Here is a 20,229-nt window from a genome sequence, read left to right on the forward strand (position 1 = left end):
AGTGGGACGTTATGTACTTGCAAGCCTAGGGGCACTTTCAGAAGCCCAAGAAGAATCCAACAGTAGAGAAATAGGATGTGTGTGTAGTCTTGGAATATTTGAAAGAGTAGAAGACAAGATGCAACCATTGGGAGTCTGTTTTGCACCAAACAGGACGGGGCAAATTAACCTGCTGGAATAGTGATATGTTGCAAACACATAAGAAATTCGAGTAGCACTACATTGAACCTTAGAAGGAAGCAGGATTTTTTTTTTCAGAGTGGATTTTTACTGCAGTAATAGTTTTACGTCAAGCCTTTAGTACGGCAATGAAAATGGGCTTTGGTTGCCAGTTAACCAGATGGCAGGACAGCCTTTAAACTGGCAGTTTCACATTTTGGAACCTTCAGAAAACAAATCACAGTTCAGTTAAGATCTAGCTATAAAAAAATGTCCTCTTTAAAAATAAAAAACCCTCAGTCAAGATTTTAAGATCCAATTTGAGCTGGCATTCTGGAAAGTAAGAGTAATTCTCTCATGAGTCAGGTTTATACAGGGTTCTTTTTTTAAAAAAAATCTGTATTTGTAGATACTGCTTTCAGAGCCATGAATAAAATGAAAAGCAAAAGAGCACACCTAATTACACCTTCAGATAGTATAAGGCCTCAGCTGCTGTCTGCCTGCTATAATTTCTGGAAAATCTTTATTTGCTTTTAGGTTTCCTATCTAGTAACACTGTGTGATGGGTGTCTGGCTCTCATCACTCCAAACTGAGGAAGATGATTCTTCTTATCGAATAAGGGACACACCTTGTTTTGGATCCACTGGAAACAAGCAATCCAGTTTCAAACACACTAATTCGTAGTGAATACAAATTGTCTCTCTGCCTAAAGGCGGTAGAGGAAACATACAGGAAAGTTTATTTGTGGCCGCAAATTGAGAGATATTATATCTACAAACCAGCCCAAGCAAAAAAACCACAGTTTTTATTTGTATACATATGGCTATACAACCATATGTATACACATGGACACTGGTTTGCTGTTTGGCTTGTGCAATGGCAGGGCTGGCCCAAGATATTTTGCTGCTGGGATGGAGAATAAAATGGTACCCCTCCCATTCTACATGCAGAAGCCAACTTAAGAGATGGCTCAACGTTGCTAACGGGACGGCGTCCACCGCCACATCTGACAACAGCAAGCTAGCTTAGGGGTGCAGGACAGGCTGCGGAACACCCATAGCTCCGTCCTCCAACACCTCCCTCCCTGCTTCCCAGCCTCCAGCATCCGCAGCCTAAATAGAATCAGGGCATCCATATTACCAAAACTTTGAGAATTCATTATGATTTAAAAAGAGAGCTTTTCTATCTCTTAGGGCTGCAGAGAAAAAGAGCTTCTTGGGAAAAAAGACAATAGCGATCTTTGCCAAAAGCTCTGCAAGAACGCTGAATCCTAGCTAAGGGGAAGAACTACATGGCTACTAGCCCTGATGGTTGTGTGCTATCTCCAGTATTTGAGGCAGTAAGCCTGTGTGCACCACTTGCTGGGGAACATGGGTGGGGGGTGCTGTTGCACCATATCCCACTTGTTCACCCCTGGCCGATGGCTGGTGGGCCACTGTGTGAACAGAGTGCTGGACTAGATGGACCCTTGGTCTGATCCAGCAGGGCTCTTCTTATGTTCTTATGTTAACTCTGCTTTGCCCATCCCTTCCTAATCGACCCCACCCTTGCTTTTCCCTACTGCTTGCCAATATCAGTGATCTCTTCCTTTCCTGTATCATTCCACATTTTGCTCTTTAGGAGTATCATCTAAAATGGTTTTGATGTATAAATATTTGTTTACACCCTCAGCCAGTGCCAAGGTCTAGAGCAGAAAAAAAAAATGCTGAGGAAAAAGATCTCAAAATGTATTCTTCCCTCATTTCCAGTTCAAATTCTCTTTCTTCCCTTGTCAGTTTAACCATGGCTTAGCATTAAAAGTGTGCTAATCATGGTAAACACTAGCCAGATTCCCTCTTAACTGGGATTTGCAAACATGCCAGAAAGGTGGCACGTTTGTGCAGCATTAACTGTGTTTAACATAAACGAAGATGTAATGTTAAATCATAATTAACATTAGCAAGGAAAGGGAAGGAGATATTTCTCCTGGAAGCACATTATCCCAAAGATGACCCTGACCTCCACCCCACAATTTGCAAAGCAAGGTTTTCAGCAAATCAGCACTCGGTCTATTTGGTTGTTCTAAATGGAGTGTGTGGTCAGCTGTTTGTTAGTTTATGCATGCTTAGGGGTCTTACAGCTACCTGAGACTCTACATGTTTACTCAGAAGTAAGTCCCTTGGGTTCAATTTGCTTTACTTCTGATTAAACACACATTGGATCAGGCTCCAAGGGTGAAGTGAATGACTAGAAATCTGTATATAATTGCAAATTATTGGAAACTGCACTGATATTGAAAATATATTCAGAAATATTTTTTTCCAAAATAGATGTAGAATTTAAAGTGCTGTCCTAAGGCAGAAAGGGGCAATTTCATTCAAGAAGTCGTTTTTAAAACTACGGAAAGAATGTTAAGGGGAAAGGAGGAAACACAGTTAAAATTATAGAGTGCACCTTAATATGAAGACATATCTGCTGTCTAATCAATTCTGCTTATTGACTGAAGCTCCTAGTTGTTTAAGTAAACCAAAGCATTCATCTGCAACAGCGAAGGAAGACAAAATGGCATTATCGTTTTTTGAAAATAAAATATAATATGAAAAACTAGCATCAATCTAGGAAACAGATGTTAGGAATAATAGACGATTCATCTGTCACAGTTTGCATCAAGATACATTAAAGGGATTGTATAAAAGTAATGCATGTTTTCAGTATTAATCACCTATCTTTCTTGAATAAGACACAGTATAAATGAAATGCTAAAACCTTTAAACCAGCATTCCAGCAGACTTGGTGTGGCGCAATTGGTATTATTAATGCTCATACTATAAAAGAAGGGGTTTTTTTTGCTTTTGCGCGAAATACTCTAATAAATCAAATTAGAAAATATTTTTTAAGATCCACAACGTTCTTATTGGTACAGTTAAATCAGACACACAACAGTTTACAAAGTGCTTAACACTTCTCCACAATGGCCCAGTGAATGAAGGAGGCCACAACTGACAGAAAGTCTGAAAACTATCACCATATCCAACACCACTTAATAGCACAGATGAACTCAGATTTGAACCCAAATTTAAGATGGGTACTATCCAATGGCCGACAGTAGTTCTTGTTAAGTTCAGGTTAATTTAATTTATTCTTAAGTGAAATTTCATTAATTCTACAGAGGTGTAATAGTTCATTACAGTAGATTACTGTAATATCCTGAGGTATAACTGGAATTAGATGAGTGATCATAATGATTTAAAATGAATCCCTTGTACCATTTTATTGAACTAAATGGAAGAGAGCCATCAATGGATATCTATTATGAAAGGGGGTAAAGCCATTGTTAATATGGTTACGGGAAGAGAACTTATCCTAAGACAGAACAAGAAGAACTTATAATGTGTTTCCCTTGATAGCAGCGAATCCCAACCTTGGATCCCCAGAAGAAACCAAAACTGAACAGCAATGCTGTTTTACTATTTCTCCTAAACATTTCTCCCTTTTCAGAGCTAACCATGGCTAGCAGCAGAGTTTAACACCCTGGTCAAAGCTAACCCTGCTTAGCATTAACACTGCTGCTAATAAAAGGCTGCATCAAGGTTATCACTGAAAAGTGCTGGAGAAGTAGGATTCATGTGCAAGAGGGAAAGACGATTGTGAGATCAGGAATATTATGCCTGCTCTGTATCTGTGAGCTGGATGCTCATACGTAAGGGTATGGAGCCTAAATTTCCCCATTGGGTTTTTAAAAATCGGCAGGTATGCCAACATCATTAGAGAATGAAAGCAAGGGTAAGCACACCACTGAAAGCAAATGAATAGGCCACGGCTCAAGATGATGCTAGAATGCAATTTACTTTTTTAGGACTATCCAATGCATTCCAAACGTATGTCTTCCAACGGAGTAAAGGGTAAGTATAATTTTGGCTGGGTTAAACAATCCATAGTTAGTCAGGGCCATGCTGCAGTGAGTGAGCGTGTTGCCTTCTGCACACTTGCTGCTTCCAGTTTACATCTGTTTTACTAACAACCCAGGAATGCCTCGTTCCTCAGCTGTTTGCCATGGTGTATGAACCCGGAACTCTTTGTGTTGTTGAGGGAGAAACAACCCCGAGTTTAACCTAACAACAAACCAGAGGTTAAAACTCTGGACAGCCCATGGTCCTGAGTTTGCATGGAACAATAAACAACACAGGAATGGAGCATTCCTGGGTGGTTTATGAAAACAGATGAAAAGTGGAAGTAGGCAGCATGCAGGGAGCAGCCTACCCATTCGGTCCAGGATGGGCCTGACTATCTATGGGTTGTTTAACCCATAGTTAAGGACATAAGAAGTGCCATGCTGGATCAGACTGAGAGTCCATCTAGTGCTGCACTCTGTTCACACAGTGGCCCACCAGCTGTTGACCAGGGACCCACAAGCAGGACTGGTGCACACAGACTTACTGCCTCGGATACTGGAGGTAGCACATAACCATCAGGGCTAGAAGCCATTAATAGCCTTCTCCTCCAGGAATTTATCCAACCTCCTTTTAAAGACATCCAAATTGGTGGCCATCACTACACCTTGTGGTAGTGAATTCCATAATTTAATGATGTGCTGTGTGAAGAAGTCCTTCCTTTTATTCGCCCTGAACCTCCCACCAATCAGCTTCAGGGGATGACCTAGTATTTTGAGAGTGGAAGAAAAGTGTCGGTCGTTCTACATGAGCCAGGTTTTAAATGAGCTGCTTTTGCTATACTAGAATAAGATCCATGAAATCCCTTCACCCCAAGGGAGGTCTACAGTCAAAACCAGATAGACACTCTTTACCACAAAAACCAGTACTTCTCAATGTCAGTTTGAAGCCCATCCCTTCCTTCACCCTTCCTATAAGCTAACTCAACTTTTTCCCCTCTGAAGGAGGATGGCTTTGGGAATAAAGATGACACAAGAACAGGAAATTCACACTTGTTTCACAGAAAAGTTCGGTGGGGATGGAGAGGGCCCAAATCTTGTCACCCTGTTCATATTCAGTTAGGGAATAGCTCAACAAATGACAAAGAACTCCAAATTGTTTCACTTACCTGCAGCAAGAGCAACTGCTGCAGCCTGTTGATTTGCAGCACATAAAATCTGAACACCCACAGGGAGCAGAGGACACGTCTTTTTCACAGTGGCACAAATGACAGTCATGGCCGCAGTAATTTCTGCACCAACGTCGAAAGTGTATGGCCGATCGTGCATATTTTCCACAATCAAGCCATCCTGTGGGAATACATTCAGAGGAAGCCTATTAAATTCAGAAGAGCTGCTCAAAAATAAACAGGGGACTTTGCATATAGTGGATAGATTTGTAGATAATGCTCATGAAATTTGCATTGTAATCATTGTAAGCAGGCAGCACAGCATCTATCCACCTAGCAGAGAACCTGAAGCTTTATATTATATCCTGAGATTTCTCAGCTTTCACTATTAGCAATGAAAAAGTCCACTTGGATGAAGGTGCTTAATTAAGCACTGGATTGCTTAATTTGCCCACGTTTCTAGTCTGCATGAATAAAAACTAATAGGTTTATTTGCAAGACAATTCACAGGAGGACATGGCAAGACAATGGGAAGGTAAAATTCTCTTCCTTCTCTGCTCTGCTTCCTTCACCTACCACAATTATTTTTAAAAAAACAAGGCAGGCACTCCACTTTTACTTAATCTAACTCTAAATCCAGACTTGCCTCTAAAATTTCAGATATCCCTACACACTGGCATGGTTTGCCAAGAACTCATGGTTAACAAACTCTGGGTTGCTGAAAATGCTTTACAAGCGAGCATGCATGCTGGTTCCCATGTACCCGCTTTCACTGCGAAAAACAACCCAAGGATTTCCGTTCCCTGGGTTGATTATATAACATCCGAACTCAGAACTCTGGATTGTTGGAGGATAAACAACCCAGAGCTTGAACCAACAACCCAAAGTTCTGGGTTCAGACGTAACATAAACAAACCTGGGACAGGGCATCACAGCAGAAACAGGTGGATCTGCTGGAAAGCATGCACGGTTGCTCCCACTGCCTTTCCAACACTCCATGGGTTGTTGGTGACATGCGAACTGGATGACTTGGTTTAGACAATTGTATCTTGGTTTAATAAACTGACATAGGAACATACCTTTTGCTTGCACAGGCAGACCCTCCTTCCTTCCTTTTCAGCACATTGAAATTAACCTTAGAAATCTTTACTTAACCATAGTTTTTCTGTTACTCCTGAACTGGAAACTATGGTAGCCCATTCAGAAACAGTTTGAATCTTAAACCAAGACCCCAGTTGGGAGCCTTGATTTAAACCAAAACTGTTAATCATAGTTTCCCAGTTCAAGCGTATGGGAAAACTATGGCTATATGAAGATTTTCTGGCATATAGCAGCAGCAAATGGAAAAGGGACATAAGATGAGACAATACAGAAACAGAGCAAGAGGGCAAAAGGTTCATGTATATCTCAGCTTATTAAGCTAAGGTAAGATGGTCCAAATTGGGCCACTCACAGATCAGAATTAAGGAAGCTCACGTTTTGTAATTGGGATAGTTTCTTTATCTATAATCATCAATGTCATCATGCATTAAAAAGCACTGCCAAAAACAGGTTGACGAAATTAATGTGGATCTTGGAGATATCCCCCAGTCACAGAGATGCATAATATAGGATAGGCAAAAGCTCAACTTGAGGTACTATATTGGGGCATATAAACGTTATTTCTTTATTAAGTTTGCAGTGCAATGGACCTTTAGCTACCTTGAACTGCATTTCCACCCACTTTTAGCATCTTTTTCCTATGTTGTATAAGGGAGAGAACTCCCCTGTAATTTCAGAAGGGGCTTATAATGCAATGTGGGAAGCAGTGTTCAAATTATGGGATAAGAGAAAGGGGAGCTTTAATAAATTCTGCAAGCCCTAAACCCTGATCCTTACCAATTTTAGACAAATCACGACTCTCCCATTACATTCTAACCAGGGTAGCTAGGAGGGAGAGACATCACAGAAGATAAGGGGGCTGAGACCTCTCCTGCCCCATCTCCCTGTAATTCTAGCGTCTGTACAAAGGAAAGACAATGCTTAAATAAAGACAACTAAAAAGCCCAGTGTTACGTAGCCAAGCTCATTAACATGCTTTAGCATTATGACACTGGAGATAATACCAGAAAACAAGCTTAAAACTAAGGTGTAATACTGGGGTTTTAAAACAAAAGCAAAAAATACAATACAATTTTTCCTTCCAAAGAGATAGTCGGCAAAAGTGACTGTTGGTAGATACACTCGCTTGCGAAAACGCCCTGCCTAACAGCATGATTTTTGTAAAGCTATCATATAAAGAATTAACGGTGAGCTCAATTATACTCTTTTTGAATAAGCGTAAAGCGCAAAAAACGCTAAATTGTAACTTTCATTTTCAATTACATGCCACCAAGTCAAACCTTAATACTTCCAACAGAATAGGGGGATTGACTCAGTTGTGATGATTGAGGGATGTGCTAAGCAAAGAAATTAATGCAGGTCAAGAGATAAGGTTCCCCCCCCCCCCCAAAAAAAATAGCTGGTGGTTCCGTTTTTGGTTTGCTTTTCCCCTCAATGAAGAGTTTGCAAAGACTGAGAAGTCAAGTCAAGAAATAAGGGACATGGGCATAATGTAACGCCCAAGTTATTGCAAGGGTAAAACGGAGGATTGAGAGACCTTGTGCACCGCGGTTCACACCATCACTGCAGCCCACCGGTGTGGTGCATGCCAGCGGCCATTTTGAACATTCAACCTCCGGCAGGTATACGATGGTCTGTTATGTCATGCTGCAACCCATCCAAATAAGCCATGGTGGGATGCAGTGATCGTGTGAACCCAGTCCAAGCATTCCCCCTTTAGCTCTGTGGAAGGGTGGAATAGAAATGTAATAGCTAACTAGTTTCCATCTATAGCACTTTATTAATAGTTATTTAACATCCAAGGTGCTTTACAACCAATGGACTCAATTGTCTTTACTGCAGTCCTGCTACTCTTATTTTAAATACTGAGAAATGTGGCAAAGAGAATGTAACTTGATCAAGTTGCCGCAAAACAAAGAGGGGAAACAAAGCCTTAAAATGCTACTCTGTAGGCCGGGGTGGGTGCATGGGCTTCAAAACTCCATCTTCTCAGGAGGCTGCCTATAACATGTGAATGAATGGGCACTGGCTGCCAAGAGAGCAAATGAACAGGTAGCACCTGTATATCTATGTCTTTTTTTCTGTCTTCCATTTTCAGCTACTCCATTCCATTCTTCCTCCCACCCAGTTTTCAGTTTTTTCCTCTCAACAATCAGCATTCTGTGAGCACTGGGCATGTATAGGCCCCTTGGGCTGCTGTTTTTTTTGGGGGGGGGGGCACGGTTCTCCCTCAAGGGTTCCCCCCCTCAAGGTTGCCTGTACCTCTGCAAACCTTGGGGTTCCTCCAAGTCTGCTTTTACCTTCCTCTTGTGCATGGCTGGCTGTTGCTGTTTTGGCTACATAATTTAATCGGAATTAGTGTAGCTAATTTCAATTAAGGTACATGGCATACCCAACACATTTCAGCTGCTAATCTTCTTCTGGGTGAAAAAGATCTTATATTTATCACAGCAGCTGTTCTCTTGGGACAAGTTATATTTGAATGATAAAGCATTGTTTTGTGGTTTTGCCCCCTATTACATTTTGTGTGCTGCCCCCTTGCCCAAGGGATCATGTCCACTTTTTCCTCTGATCATGTCCAGTCCATACCTGAGCAAATACATCATCACAGATCTCCTAGGTAGAAGTTCAATACTGTCAACTGGACTGCATCGTCTCTCCACTTCCACATTTTAGTAAGTAACACAAGGAACTAGAATCATTCATATTTGTATTCAGAATTGCTTAATGGATAATTTTCTTTTTTACTGACTCCTATAAATCAACACTGCATCCTTATGATTTAGCACACACAGCTACACCTTCTACAGATAAAACTCTAGATAGCAAACCATTATTTTCAAAATGTCTTTATATTCTTCTGACAGCACTTAGGTGAAAATATAGAAATGCCTCATATTAAAAAAATTAAAATGAAAGCCTCAAACATTATTCCTTTGAGTATAGCCAATTGTGTATACTATTTATAGACCCATTAGAAAATCAATACAATTTTACATTTTAGTGCTACAGCAGCATCTTCCATCAGTGGAAAGAATCTAAACCACACAGGCCTCATTAAAAAATAAATGCAAATTTGCCTACAAGAATCAACCTCCTTTTCTCAGATATTGTATGCTTTCAGTATTTTAACACATGATGCCACTCCAGACCAACCTTGAACAAATAAAGATTTATTTGTTGTTACATTTTTATTCCACTTTTCCCCCTCTTGCAAGGAACCTAAGGCAGTTCATATAGTCCTCCTCCACTCCGTATTATCCTCACAACAACCCGGTGAGGTAGGCTAGGCTAAGAGTCAGTGGCTCAGTTCAGACAAGACGTTAGTCAACGCAGTGTGATAACTCCACTCAACAGTTGAGCTTTTAGGAGGTACTCACCACACAACGTGTTTTAACTCTACTGTTGTGTAACTGGGCTACCGTGGAGTTGAGTAAAATCCATCCTGATGTTTGATTGACAGTTCCTCCGCCCTCTCTCCTCCCCAGGTCTTCCTGATGGTATCCCATCAGCTATTGCTGCAAAATAACAAATCTTGTCGGCTCTGCTAGAGCAGCACTTCGCTCATTTCTTGCCTGGGAACTCTGTAGCCAGTGAGAGAAGTCAGCACAATGGAAAACTCCACAGAGCCTGCCACACAACATGCAACACAACAGTTGTATAGGAAATTTCCTCTGCACAGTGTAGATATTCCACGTAGAGTGTTTTAAAAAACACACAAAAAACACTCCACCGTGGGGTGGAGTTTCCCCATCAGACAACACATTTCTCAATGGTGGTGTAAAAACTCCACCGTGGAGTTCTAAAACCATTTATTATAGTAGTTTTATCCTGCCCTTTATCCAAAAAGGCTTTCAAGGCAGCTTACAAAAATATTTCTTAAGACAGTCCCTGTCCACTGGCTTACAATCTAAAAAACATGACACGAAAGGAAAGGGGATTGGAAGAGAGGAGGAAAAAAGAAGAAAATTCAGCCACTTGATTCTTAGTTGTAAAATTATGTTGTCTGAACTGAGCCAGTGACTGACCGAAATCACCCAGTGAACTTCATCACTGAGTGAGGCTGGCTCTCACAAGTATTAGTACAACATTCTAAACACAACACCACACTAGCTCTCAATACAACTCTGGTTACTATACCATTTTTAAAACAACTTCGGGGTACTATCAAGTAAGTTCATACACGTTTGATTTGTAGGATACTTTAAATTGGAGAGTGAACTGGACAGCCCACTGGGGGTTATTTGTTTAGTGTTTCCATAAAAGCAATAAGGTCCATACATTTATCCCCTTAATAAAAATAAAAGCAGAACCTGGAAAAACTGAGAGGGTTCTAAACTCCTCTGAATCAGTAACTGCATATAATCTTGTCATGGCAATTTTGATTGTGTTTGGCAAAACAAGCATATAGCAGCTACAATTTTTCAGCACAGATGGCATCATGTCTGAGCATTCACTTGTTTTCATTAATATGCTCCAACATTATAAATCTTCCATATTTATTATGTTCTTTTAAAAAAGAATCACTAATGCATCAAACAAGCCACCTTCTGAAAAAACAACACTGAGGATTTGCTTTCATCACTCATACCACTTTGAAACAGCAATGTACTTGTACTCCTTTCTATTCCACTTCACAGTTTCAGCAAAAAAAATTTAAGGGGTTAGGGAAGAGTTATAGCTACAAAAAAAAGGCAGCGATTGATAGACCAATTGCATTAGTTTAGGCCTCCTCAAATCAGTGGAAATGCACCAGTGTTAAATGGTATGTCAATTGTGTGAAAGAATGCTAGTCACTATATGAGATGAAATTGAAAAACTACAGTAGGGCTATATTTTTTAATGGGGCCAACTAAAATATGACAAAATAGTGAGCAAGCTTTTGAGTTCTCCAGGATCTCAATGTTTAAAGAATCAAGGGGAAGCTGGGAGTGATGTAGCTGCCCCTGTTCCAAGTCTGCAGTTTAAAACAATCTTAGGGTGCAGTCCTCGGTATGTTTAGACTGAAAAATGTTCTACCAGAATTTCCATCCATGCTGGTTAGGGGTTGCAGGACTTCTTTCTGTCTAAACATACATAGGATTGCACTCCTAAACAAGAACACAGGAGAAGTTTTGCAGACCTAGTTGGATTAATGTCTCAAGGTGAAGGACATGAACTGATGTTTTCCTATTTGGGGCCTATAAAAATCTAGCAATTGTTCAGTTCTTTTTCTTTCAAGTCCTTCAGAATGCCTAGGAGGCAGAGAACAAAAATAAAGAGCAAGTCTTTATATTAACAAAGGTGAAAATTAATTGATAGGTAAAGTTAATAGGAGCCAATTTGGAATATCGTTGTAGGAGGGCATTATTTCACTGACCTAAAACCACCGAAGCTGCCAATAGTTCAACAGTCATGTAGCTAATAGCAATAATATAGTTTAACATTTTATGTATTTATATTTTCATTCTGTATTTCATTATCTTATGAATTGTTGTAAACTACCCACAGAGCTCCTGCTATTGGGTGGTACAGAAATGAAAATAAAATAAAATAACAACAACAACAACAACAACTTCTTTGGGATTCGAATTGGGTGAAACCACTCCGTCCGTTCAACGCATCATATGAAGTTGCTAAATAGTAAAAACCACCATCACCAGGGACTCTAATTGCAGATCTCCCATGATACATTAAGTTGGGTCTTTAGTCTCTTTTCTTTATACAAATCCTGCATCTCTACATCTACCTGGGTCTCTCAATCATCCAATAGCTAGTTTTAAATTGCACATAAACAATGTTTAGAATAGTATGCAAATCATGTGAATGTTTCAAATTCTATTTCACTGTTCCATTCACTGCTTTGCAGTCTGATTCCCACAACAAAATTCCAGGGGCTGACTAACACTTAGCATCACAAACCTTGACATTAATCCAGTGCTATCCAAACATTACTTTGGTGTTGCAGACAGATATACCACATCTTATATTTTAGGATCAGGCAATTATTAATTAATTATCCATTTATTCATTAATTATCCATTTTACTAAGAAAAATGGCAAGGTTGCCTACAATGATAAATAAAACTTGATAAAAAGAATAAAACAAATGCATTAAAACACAACAACGGAATAAAAACAACTTCTGGCCCTCAGACCTGCTTACACACCAAAGTCCTGCTCAAATAAAAAGGCATTTGCCTGCTGGCAGGACAGCAGAGAGGAAGTGAACCTAGCCTCCCTCAGCAAGTTGTTCCTCCTCCTCCTCCTCCTCCTCCTTCTTATTCTTATTCTTATTCTTATTCTTATTCTTATTACTTGTATCCTGCCTTTTGCCCAATGCCGGGCCTCAAGGCGGCCTTACAAAGTTTTAAACATACATTGGGGGGTGGGGGGAGCAAAACCATAAACGTTTAAAATAAACAACAAAATTATAAGACAGTAACATAGATGGAGGGCCAGATTATTCTCCAAAGACCTGCTGGAACAAAAAAGTTTTAGCCTGCTTCCGAAAGCCCATCAAGGAGGGAGCCAGCCTAGTTTCCCCGGGAAGAGAGTTCCAGAGCACTGGAGCAGCCACCAAGAAGGCCCTCTCCCATGTTCCCACCAAGCGCACTTGTGAAGATGATGGGACTGAAAGAAGGGCTTCTCCAGAAGATCTCAAAGCACGGGCAGGCTCATAAGGGAGAATACGTTCTTTCAAATAAGCTGGACCTGAGCCATATAGGGCTTTATAGGTCATAACCAGCACTTTGAATTGTGCCCGGAAACAGACTGGAAGCCAGTGGAGCTGCTTTAACAGGGGAGTTGTGTGCTCCCTGTAACCAGCCCCAGTCAACAATCTGGCTGCAGCTCTTTGAACCAGCTGCAGTTTCCGAACACTCTTCAAAGGCAGCCCCACGTAGAGCGCGTTACAGTAATCCAATCGGGATGTAACTAAGGCATGTGTCACCGTGGCCAGGTCCGACATCTCTAGGAACAGGCGCAGCTGGTGCACTAGCTCTAACTGTGCAAATGAACTCCTGGCCACCGCCGAAACCTGGGCATCCAGGCTCAGGGCTGAATCCAGAAGTACACCCAAGCTGCGGACCTGTGTCTTCAGGGGGAGTGTAACCCCATGCAGCACAAGCTGAATCCCCATTCCCTGATCTGCCTTTCGACTGACCAGGAGCACCTCTGTCTTATCTGGATTAAGCTTCAATTTGTTCGCCCTCATCCAATCCATTACTGCCAACAAACACCAGTTTAGCACAGAAACCGCTTCCTTGGAATTGGGTGGAAAGGAGTAGTAGAGTTGGGTGTCATCAACGTACTGGTGGAACCACACCCCACAACTCCGGATAACCTCTCCCAAGGGTTTCATATATATGTTAAATAGCATGGGGGACAAAACAGAGCCCTGAGGGACTCCAACGGCCAAGGCGTTGAACAGGAGTCCCCCAGTACCACCTTCTGGGTCCGTCCATCCAGGAAGGAATGGAGGCACTGTAAAACAGTGCCTCCAAGACCCATCCCAGCAAGGCGGCCCAGAAGGATACCATGGTCAATGGTATCGAACGCCGCTGAGAGGTCCAGCAGAACCAGCAGGGACACACTCCCCCTGTCCAGTTCCCGGCGAAGATCATCCATCAAGGCGACCAAAGCTGTTTCTGTCCCATAACCAGGCCTGAAGCCAGATTGAAATGGATCTAGATAATCTGTCTCATCCAGGAATCCCTGGAGCTGGGAGGCCACCACACACTCCAATACTTTGCCCAAAAATGGGATGTTGGAGACTGGCCGGTAGTTATCCAATACAGTGGGGGCCAAGGAGGGCTTTTTCAGTGTGGGTCTTACCACTGCCTCCTTCAAGCAGGCTGGAACCCTACCTTGGCGAAGGGAGGCATTGACCACTCCGCTTACCCACTCAGCCAGTCCCCCTCTGGCAGCTTTTATAAGCCAGGAAGGGCAAGGATCAAATATACACGTGGTGGCTCTCACCTATCCAGGGACCCTGTCCACATCATTGGACATAGCCTGGGAGCAGCTACCAAGAAGGCCATGTTTTGTGTTGCCACCAAATGCACCTGACAGTTATGGCCTGGAAAGAAGGGCCTCTCCCAAAGATATTAAGATTCCGAAAGACTCATGTTTATAGAGCCCAAGCCATATAGGGCATTATAGGTCATAATCAGAACTTTGAATTCTGCCCAGAAACAGACCAGTAGCCAGTGAAGCTGTTGTAACATGCATAAGATTGCCTTTTCTCTGAAGGGTTGTTTTTGGCACTACTTGAAACTGCAACTCTAAGACCATTGGCCCCTTCCTCTAAATTTTGACAATAATTTGAAATTCATGATAATTTGAGCTAATGTTCATTAAATACACACAGGCGCACACACACACACAGAGAAGAAAACAAGACCAAAAATAAGTGTACATTGCAAGATGTCAGTTCGATAAAATCTTTATAGAAGATGCAGGAGTATAGACTAACTGTATATGATATGATTCATCTGCACAAATTTAAGACCTGTATCCCCAAGCAGCCCCTGGATGGGAAGCATATGTAAGCTGTTCTAAGCTCCTTGGAGACAGAGTGAGACAAACTTATAAACAAATAATACTAAGTAACCACATGCATTTGCAGTACTAAATACCTAAACATATAACTCTTTCTTCAGCTGTTCTTCAAGGCCAAATGTAAATCTATAGCATTTCTATTTTTGGGCTTATCCCTTATTTTCCCCACATTTCATCACATGCCATTTCTCACCCACCCCTCCAAACATCTTTCTTCACCAGCAGTTTTCGTATGTTCCTTTAGTTGAACTTGGTGCCATCTTTTGCCAACTTAAATTTAGACCCCTTGCCTGACACCAGTTGTAAAGTAGTGTGAATTTATGAACCTATACAGAGTGCCTACTGACAAAAATAATCTACTCCAATAAAAGAATCAGTCAGGAAAGAACACCAGAAGCAGAAACCATTGGTCTGTTTCAGTCCTGCTTGAAGGCTAGTTACTAGGGCATCACATCACTGCCAAGCCAGCAATTTATAGTTTTACTGCAGGCAGGCTGAAGTAGCGTGTGGCAATGCAGGGATACAGGGTGCAATGGAATGTATAAAGCATATCCTGACCTTTTAAAAGGACATGCACCCCGTTAAAAATCTGCCGACCTATGGAAATTACTGCAACACCTGAGGACCAATGGAAATTCAAGTCACTAGTACCTGACTGTTGTTGCCTCTGGCTCAAAGTGGCCTTTCAGGTCTTGCCTTCTAAATACACACAGCAGGAAAAAGCTTGCCATCAGAAGATCTACCACAGGAAAATTGTGGTTGGGCAACGCTTCAGACAAGTGCAAGCTGCACTTGTGTGTGTACTGATTTTTAGTACAATATGCTATAGTGCCCTGCAAAGTCTTAACACTGCGCCACAACAGCCAAGGTGTGAGCATTGATATGACAACAGGAAGCTGTCTAGAATGAACATTGTATGTGCTTAAATAGATGCATGAAGTGTTTATAAGGAGAGTCAGTCCATTGCCTATCTAGCTCAGTATGTTGACTGACTGGCAGCAGACCTCCAAGATCTCAGGCAGAGGTCTCTCCCACCCATTACCTGAGATTCTTGAAGTAGAGATGAACCTGAAGCATTACACATGCAAAGCATATTGAGTTATAAGCCCACACTTTGGTAAACCCATCTTTAAAAACAGAGCACTCCACTTTACTGACCCGATGAGAAAAAGCAATTGCCCTCCACATGAGTTATCTGTGGGGGAGAGAGGTGGAACTACCTTTCCCCATAAGGCACAGCTTGGATCACTTTGAGACATCTGAACTCTTTTGTAAAATTATTCTTTAAATTGCATGGAAATCTTTGATAGAGACACACTGGCTCAGTTCAGACAACACGTTTCTCTACGCAGTGGGAAAACTCCACTCTACGGTTGAGGTTTTAGGAGGTACTCATCACACAACATGTTCTAACTCCACCGTTGTGTGACTATAAGCTCCCGTGTAGTTGAGTAAAATGTGACCTTTGATTGACAGTTCCTCCACCCTCTCTCTTCCCCCAGTCCTCCTGATGGTATCCCATCAGTCATTGCTGCAAAAAAACAATCCCGGCAGCTCTCCTAGAGAGAGCTGAGAGTCACTTTTGCCACTCTTGACAAAGAACTCCATAGCCAGTGGGAAGTCAACTCAACGGAAAACTCCACGGAGCCCTCCACACAACACAACAGTTGTGCAGGAACTCTCCTCTGCACAGCATGAATATTCAGAGTGGAGTGTTTTCTTTAAAAAAACTCCACCGTGGACAACACATTTCTCAACGGTGATGTAAAAACTCCACTGTGGAGTTCTAAAACCACTGTTGAGAAATGTGTTGTCTGAACTGAGTCATTCACTCATGCTGCATTAGCATATTATAACTGGATTGGTTAGAAAGTAAACGTTTTCCTCTTATCTGTGAAAGTTCGAAAACATAAGAAAGAGAAATGAAGACACATCTTACAATTCCTGCAGCCCTATAGATTTCAGCTTCCTGGCAGGCTTCTTCAGTGATCTGAGTCAATGGCAACATACTCCCTGGTGTTCCTGAAAAGACCAAGAGGCCCCGTTAGATCAGAATACACACACAAAGCAACTTTTGGAACCTATCATAGTTATGGATATTCTATTAAGAAGCGAATGACAACATAACCTCCCCATCAGATGGCTGAACAGTGACAAGAATAAACTTCATATGGTTGTTCTCATCCTCTCATATAGTCTCCTTATATATTAAAACTATTAAATCTCCGTTACTGAAGAAGTAAATAAAGCACACATCCGGGCACATGACAGTTCTTCATACAGGCTAGCCGCACATGCACTGTCAAGATCCAGAGTACGATATACCATATTTTTTCGATTATAAGATGCCATCGATTGTAAGACGCACACTAATTTCAGTACCGACAGAAAAAAAAGCTTTGATTCTAAGAAATAATAAACGCACCCGCGACTCTAAGACGCACCCTGTTTTTAGAGATGTTTATATGGGGAAAAAGTGTGTCTTAGAATCAAAGAAATATGGTAGATCTCATTCAGATGCAACAATAACCTTTGGGAGATTTACCTGGCAGTGCTTTCACATGGACCATCCCAATGACGACAGATTTCAATCGCCCAAAAAGCTGCAAAAACTTCATCATTGGACAGGGGCAAGAAGATTTCAGATGAACTCTCTCTAATAAGCAGCTAACGAATCAACTAATCGGGTAATAGGCCAAACATGATCATCTACAAAAGAGAATGGTCAGGGTTTATTTTATTTTTTTTTTAAAAAATAACAACTGTAAGGTCAGAATGTGCCTTTTAGCACAGACAGTGTCTTCCCCCTGAGCAGAATAAGATCTGTTGCTAATGGTCTTTGCCTTCTTTGCTTGTAAGCATATGATGAACAGCAACAAACCTTGTTTCGTTCAAGGATGTGCATGCATGTCTGTGAAAGGCACCAACAACCAATAATATTTTTGGAAATGAAAAACACCAATCCTGCAAGAGGCCCTCTCCCAATTCTCATTCACTATCTGGATGGAATGCACACTGAGTATGGGCACTCTCTGCACATACTCAGAGGCACAGAGAGCCTCAAGGAAGCAGAGTTGTTTTAAAAATTGGAGGGGGAGGGGACCAAAAAGTGCCAAACTAACAATCTTACAAAATTTACTTAGCTGCATGGTGTAGTGCCTAGAGAGTGTTGAACTTGGGAGATCCAGGTTCTAGTCCCCATGAGTGACTTCAGGCCAGCTACTGACTCTCAGCCTAACCTACCTCACAGGGTTGCTGTGAGGAATAAATGAAGAGAAGGACCATTTAAGCTGCCTTGGGTTCCTTGTAAGAGGGGAAAAAAGGCGGGATATAAATGTAATAATACAAAAAAAGAAATGTAAACATAAATAATCATATAAAAACACATGTAATTATATGTATATGATTAAATTATATTTGTAAATATAAATGCAATAACAAAGTAACTAAATATTTATTATTACATTTATATCACCCCCTTGCAAGGAATCATGTCAGCTACCTTGGATTCCCTTGTAAGAGGGAAAAAAGGCAGAATATAAATGTAAGCAAATAAATAAATATGCCTTAACAAATTATTATATAGTTATTCTACAAAAATATAAATATAAAGAAGATGCATATTATATTTATAAATATAAATATACATGTAGTTAATATTTATATTTTATATAATTACTATTTATATAATTGATATTAAGAAATACTTATTTACCTTATTACATTTACATCCTGCCTCCCCCCCCCTTAGATTGAACCCAAGGCAGCTCACATGGTTCCTTGCAAGAGGGTGGCATATATTATTACCTTTATATTTGTAAATACAAATATACTATAACTGTAATAATAAACAAATATCCCGCCTTCCTGCCCCCTTTCCTCCTCTCCGTTTTTTTTATCCTCACAACTAGGGTGACCATAAAAAAAAAAGAGAACAGGGCTCCTGTATCTTTAACAGTTGCATAGAAAAGGGAATTTCAGCAGGTGTCATTTGTATATATGAAGAACCTGGTGAAATTCCCTCTTCATCACAACAGTTAAAACAGGTCAGGGCACCTGCAGCTTTAACTGTTGTGATGAAGAGGGAATTTCACCAGGTGCTGCATGCATATAAAGGACACCTGCTGAAATTCCCTTTTCTGTGCAACTGTTAAAGATACAGGAGCCCTGTCCTCCTTTTCAGACAGTCACCCTACTACTCACAACGACCCTATGAGGTAGGACAGGGCTCCTGTATCTTTAACAGTTGCACAGAAAAGGGAATTTCAGCAGGTGTCCTTTGTATGCATGCAGCACCTGGTGAAATTCCCTCAAAGACTCAAGCCTCCCAGGGAGCTTCATGGCTAGGGTGACCCTATGAAAAGGAGGACAGGGCTCCTGTATCTTTATTAACAGTTGTATTGAAAAGGGAATTTCAGCAGGTGTCAATTGAAGTGGGTGAAATTCCCTCTTCATCACAACAGTTAAAGCTACACTAGCTATAGTAGAGTGACCAGATACAAAAGAGGGCAGCTTTAACTGTTGTGATGAAGCGGGAATTTCACCCTCTTCAATTGACACCTGCTGAAATTCCCTTTTCTACATTACTGTTAAAGATACAGGAGCCCTGTCCTCCTTTTCATAGGGTCACCCTATTCATGGCACTTGAACTCAGGTAGGGTGACCATACGAAAAGGAGGACAGGGCTCCTGTATGTTTAACAGTAATGTAGAAAAGGGAATTTCAGCAGGTGTCAATTGAAGAGGGTGAAATTCCTTCTTCATCACCACAGTTAAAGCTACACTAGCTATAGTAGAGTGGCCAGATACAAAAGAGGGCAGGGCTTCTGCAGCTTTAACTGTGTTGATGTAGAGAGAATTTCACCCTCTTCAATTGACACCTGCTGAAATTCCCTTTTCTCCATTACAGTTAAAGATACAGGAGCCCTGTCCTCCTTTTCATAGGGTCACCCTATTCATGGCACTTGAACCCAGGCCACTAACCCACAATAGCACCCTATAGAGGGCAGCGAGAGCCACTCCCCCTGGATCCGTTATTTCTCCCCTTTGGGGGAGCGGAGTGAAGGGGGGATCCTCGTCCTCCCTCAGCAAGGAGGGAAAAACGGCCGCCGCTTCTTCCCGCTCAGCGCCCCCCTCAGCGGCCACGCCCCCTGGCAGGCCACGCCCCTCCCCTGACCGCCGCCATCCCCTCCCCCCTCCTCCCTCGGCGTCCGCCTGGGCGCTCACCTGGATGGGGGCCCTTGCGGCGGCCTGTACCTGCCCTGAGGGCAGGATGGCGCCCCGGGGGCAGAAGAGCCGTCGCGAGGCGGGCCCCGCCGCCGCCGCCGCCCCCTCAGGGCTTAAATGCCCCCGCTCGGGGCCTGGGCCCGCCTTCCTGTGCGCGAAAAGGCC

The 20,229-nt window shown here is 41.8% G+C and overlaps 1 protein-coding gene across 1 annotated transcript in view; it reads right to left on the reverse strand.

The window, feature by feature from the left end:
- Positions 1-20,146, reverse strand: part of LOC134408733 (uncharacterized protein F13E9.13, mitochondrial-like) — a 30,220-nt gene extending 10,074 nt beyond the window's left edge. The window contains exons 1-4 of the mRNA XM_063141131.1: positions 20,065-20,146; positions 17,385-17,548; positions 16,779-16,861; positions 5,198-5,378 (exon numbers count right to left, since the gene is read on the reverse strand). Coding sequence (XP_062997201.1) covers positions 5,198-5,378; positions 16,779-16,861; positions 17,385-17,460 — 340 coding nt within the window. The 5' untranslated portion in view covers positions 17,461-17,548; positions 20,065-20,146. The remainder of the gene's footprint in view (positions 1-5,197; positions 5,379-16,778; positions 16,862-17,384; positions 17,549-20,064) is intronic.
- Between the last annotated feature and the right edge of the window lie 83 nt (positions 20,147-20,229).

Source organism: Elgaria multicarinata, chromosome 14 (assembly GCF_023053635.1).
Source record: "Elgaria multicarinata webbii isolate HBS135686 ecotype San Diego chromosome 14, rElgMul1.1.pri, whole genome shotgun sequence".
Classification (NCBI taxonomy): Eukaryota; Metazoa; Chordata; class Lepidosauria; order Squamata; family Anguidae; genus Elgaria; species Elgaria multicarinata.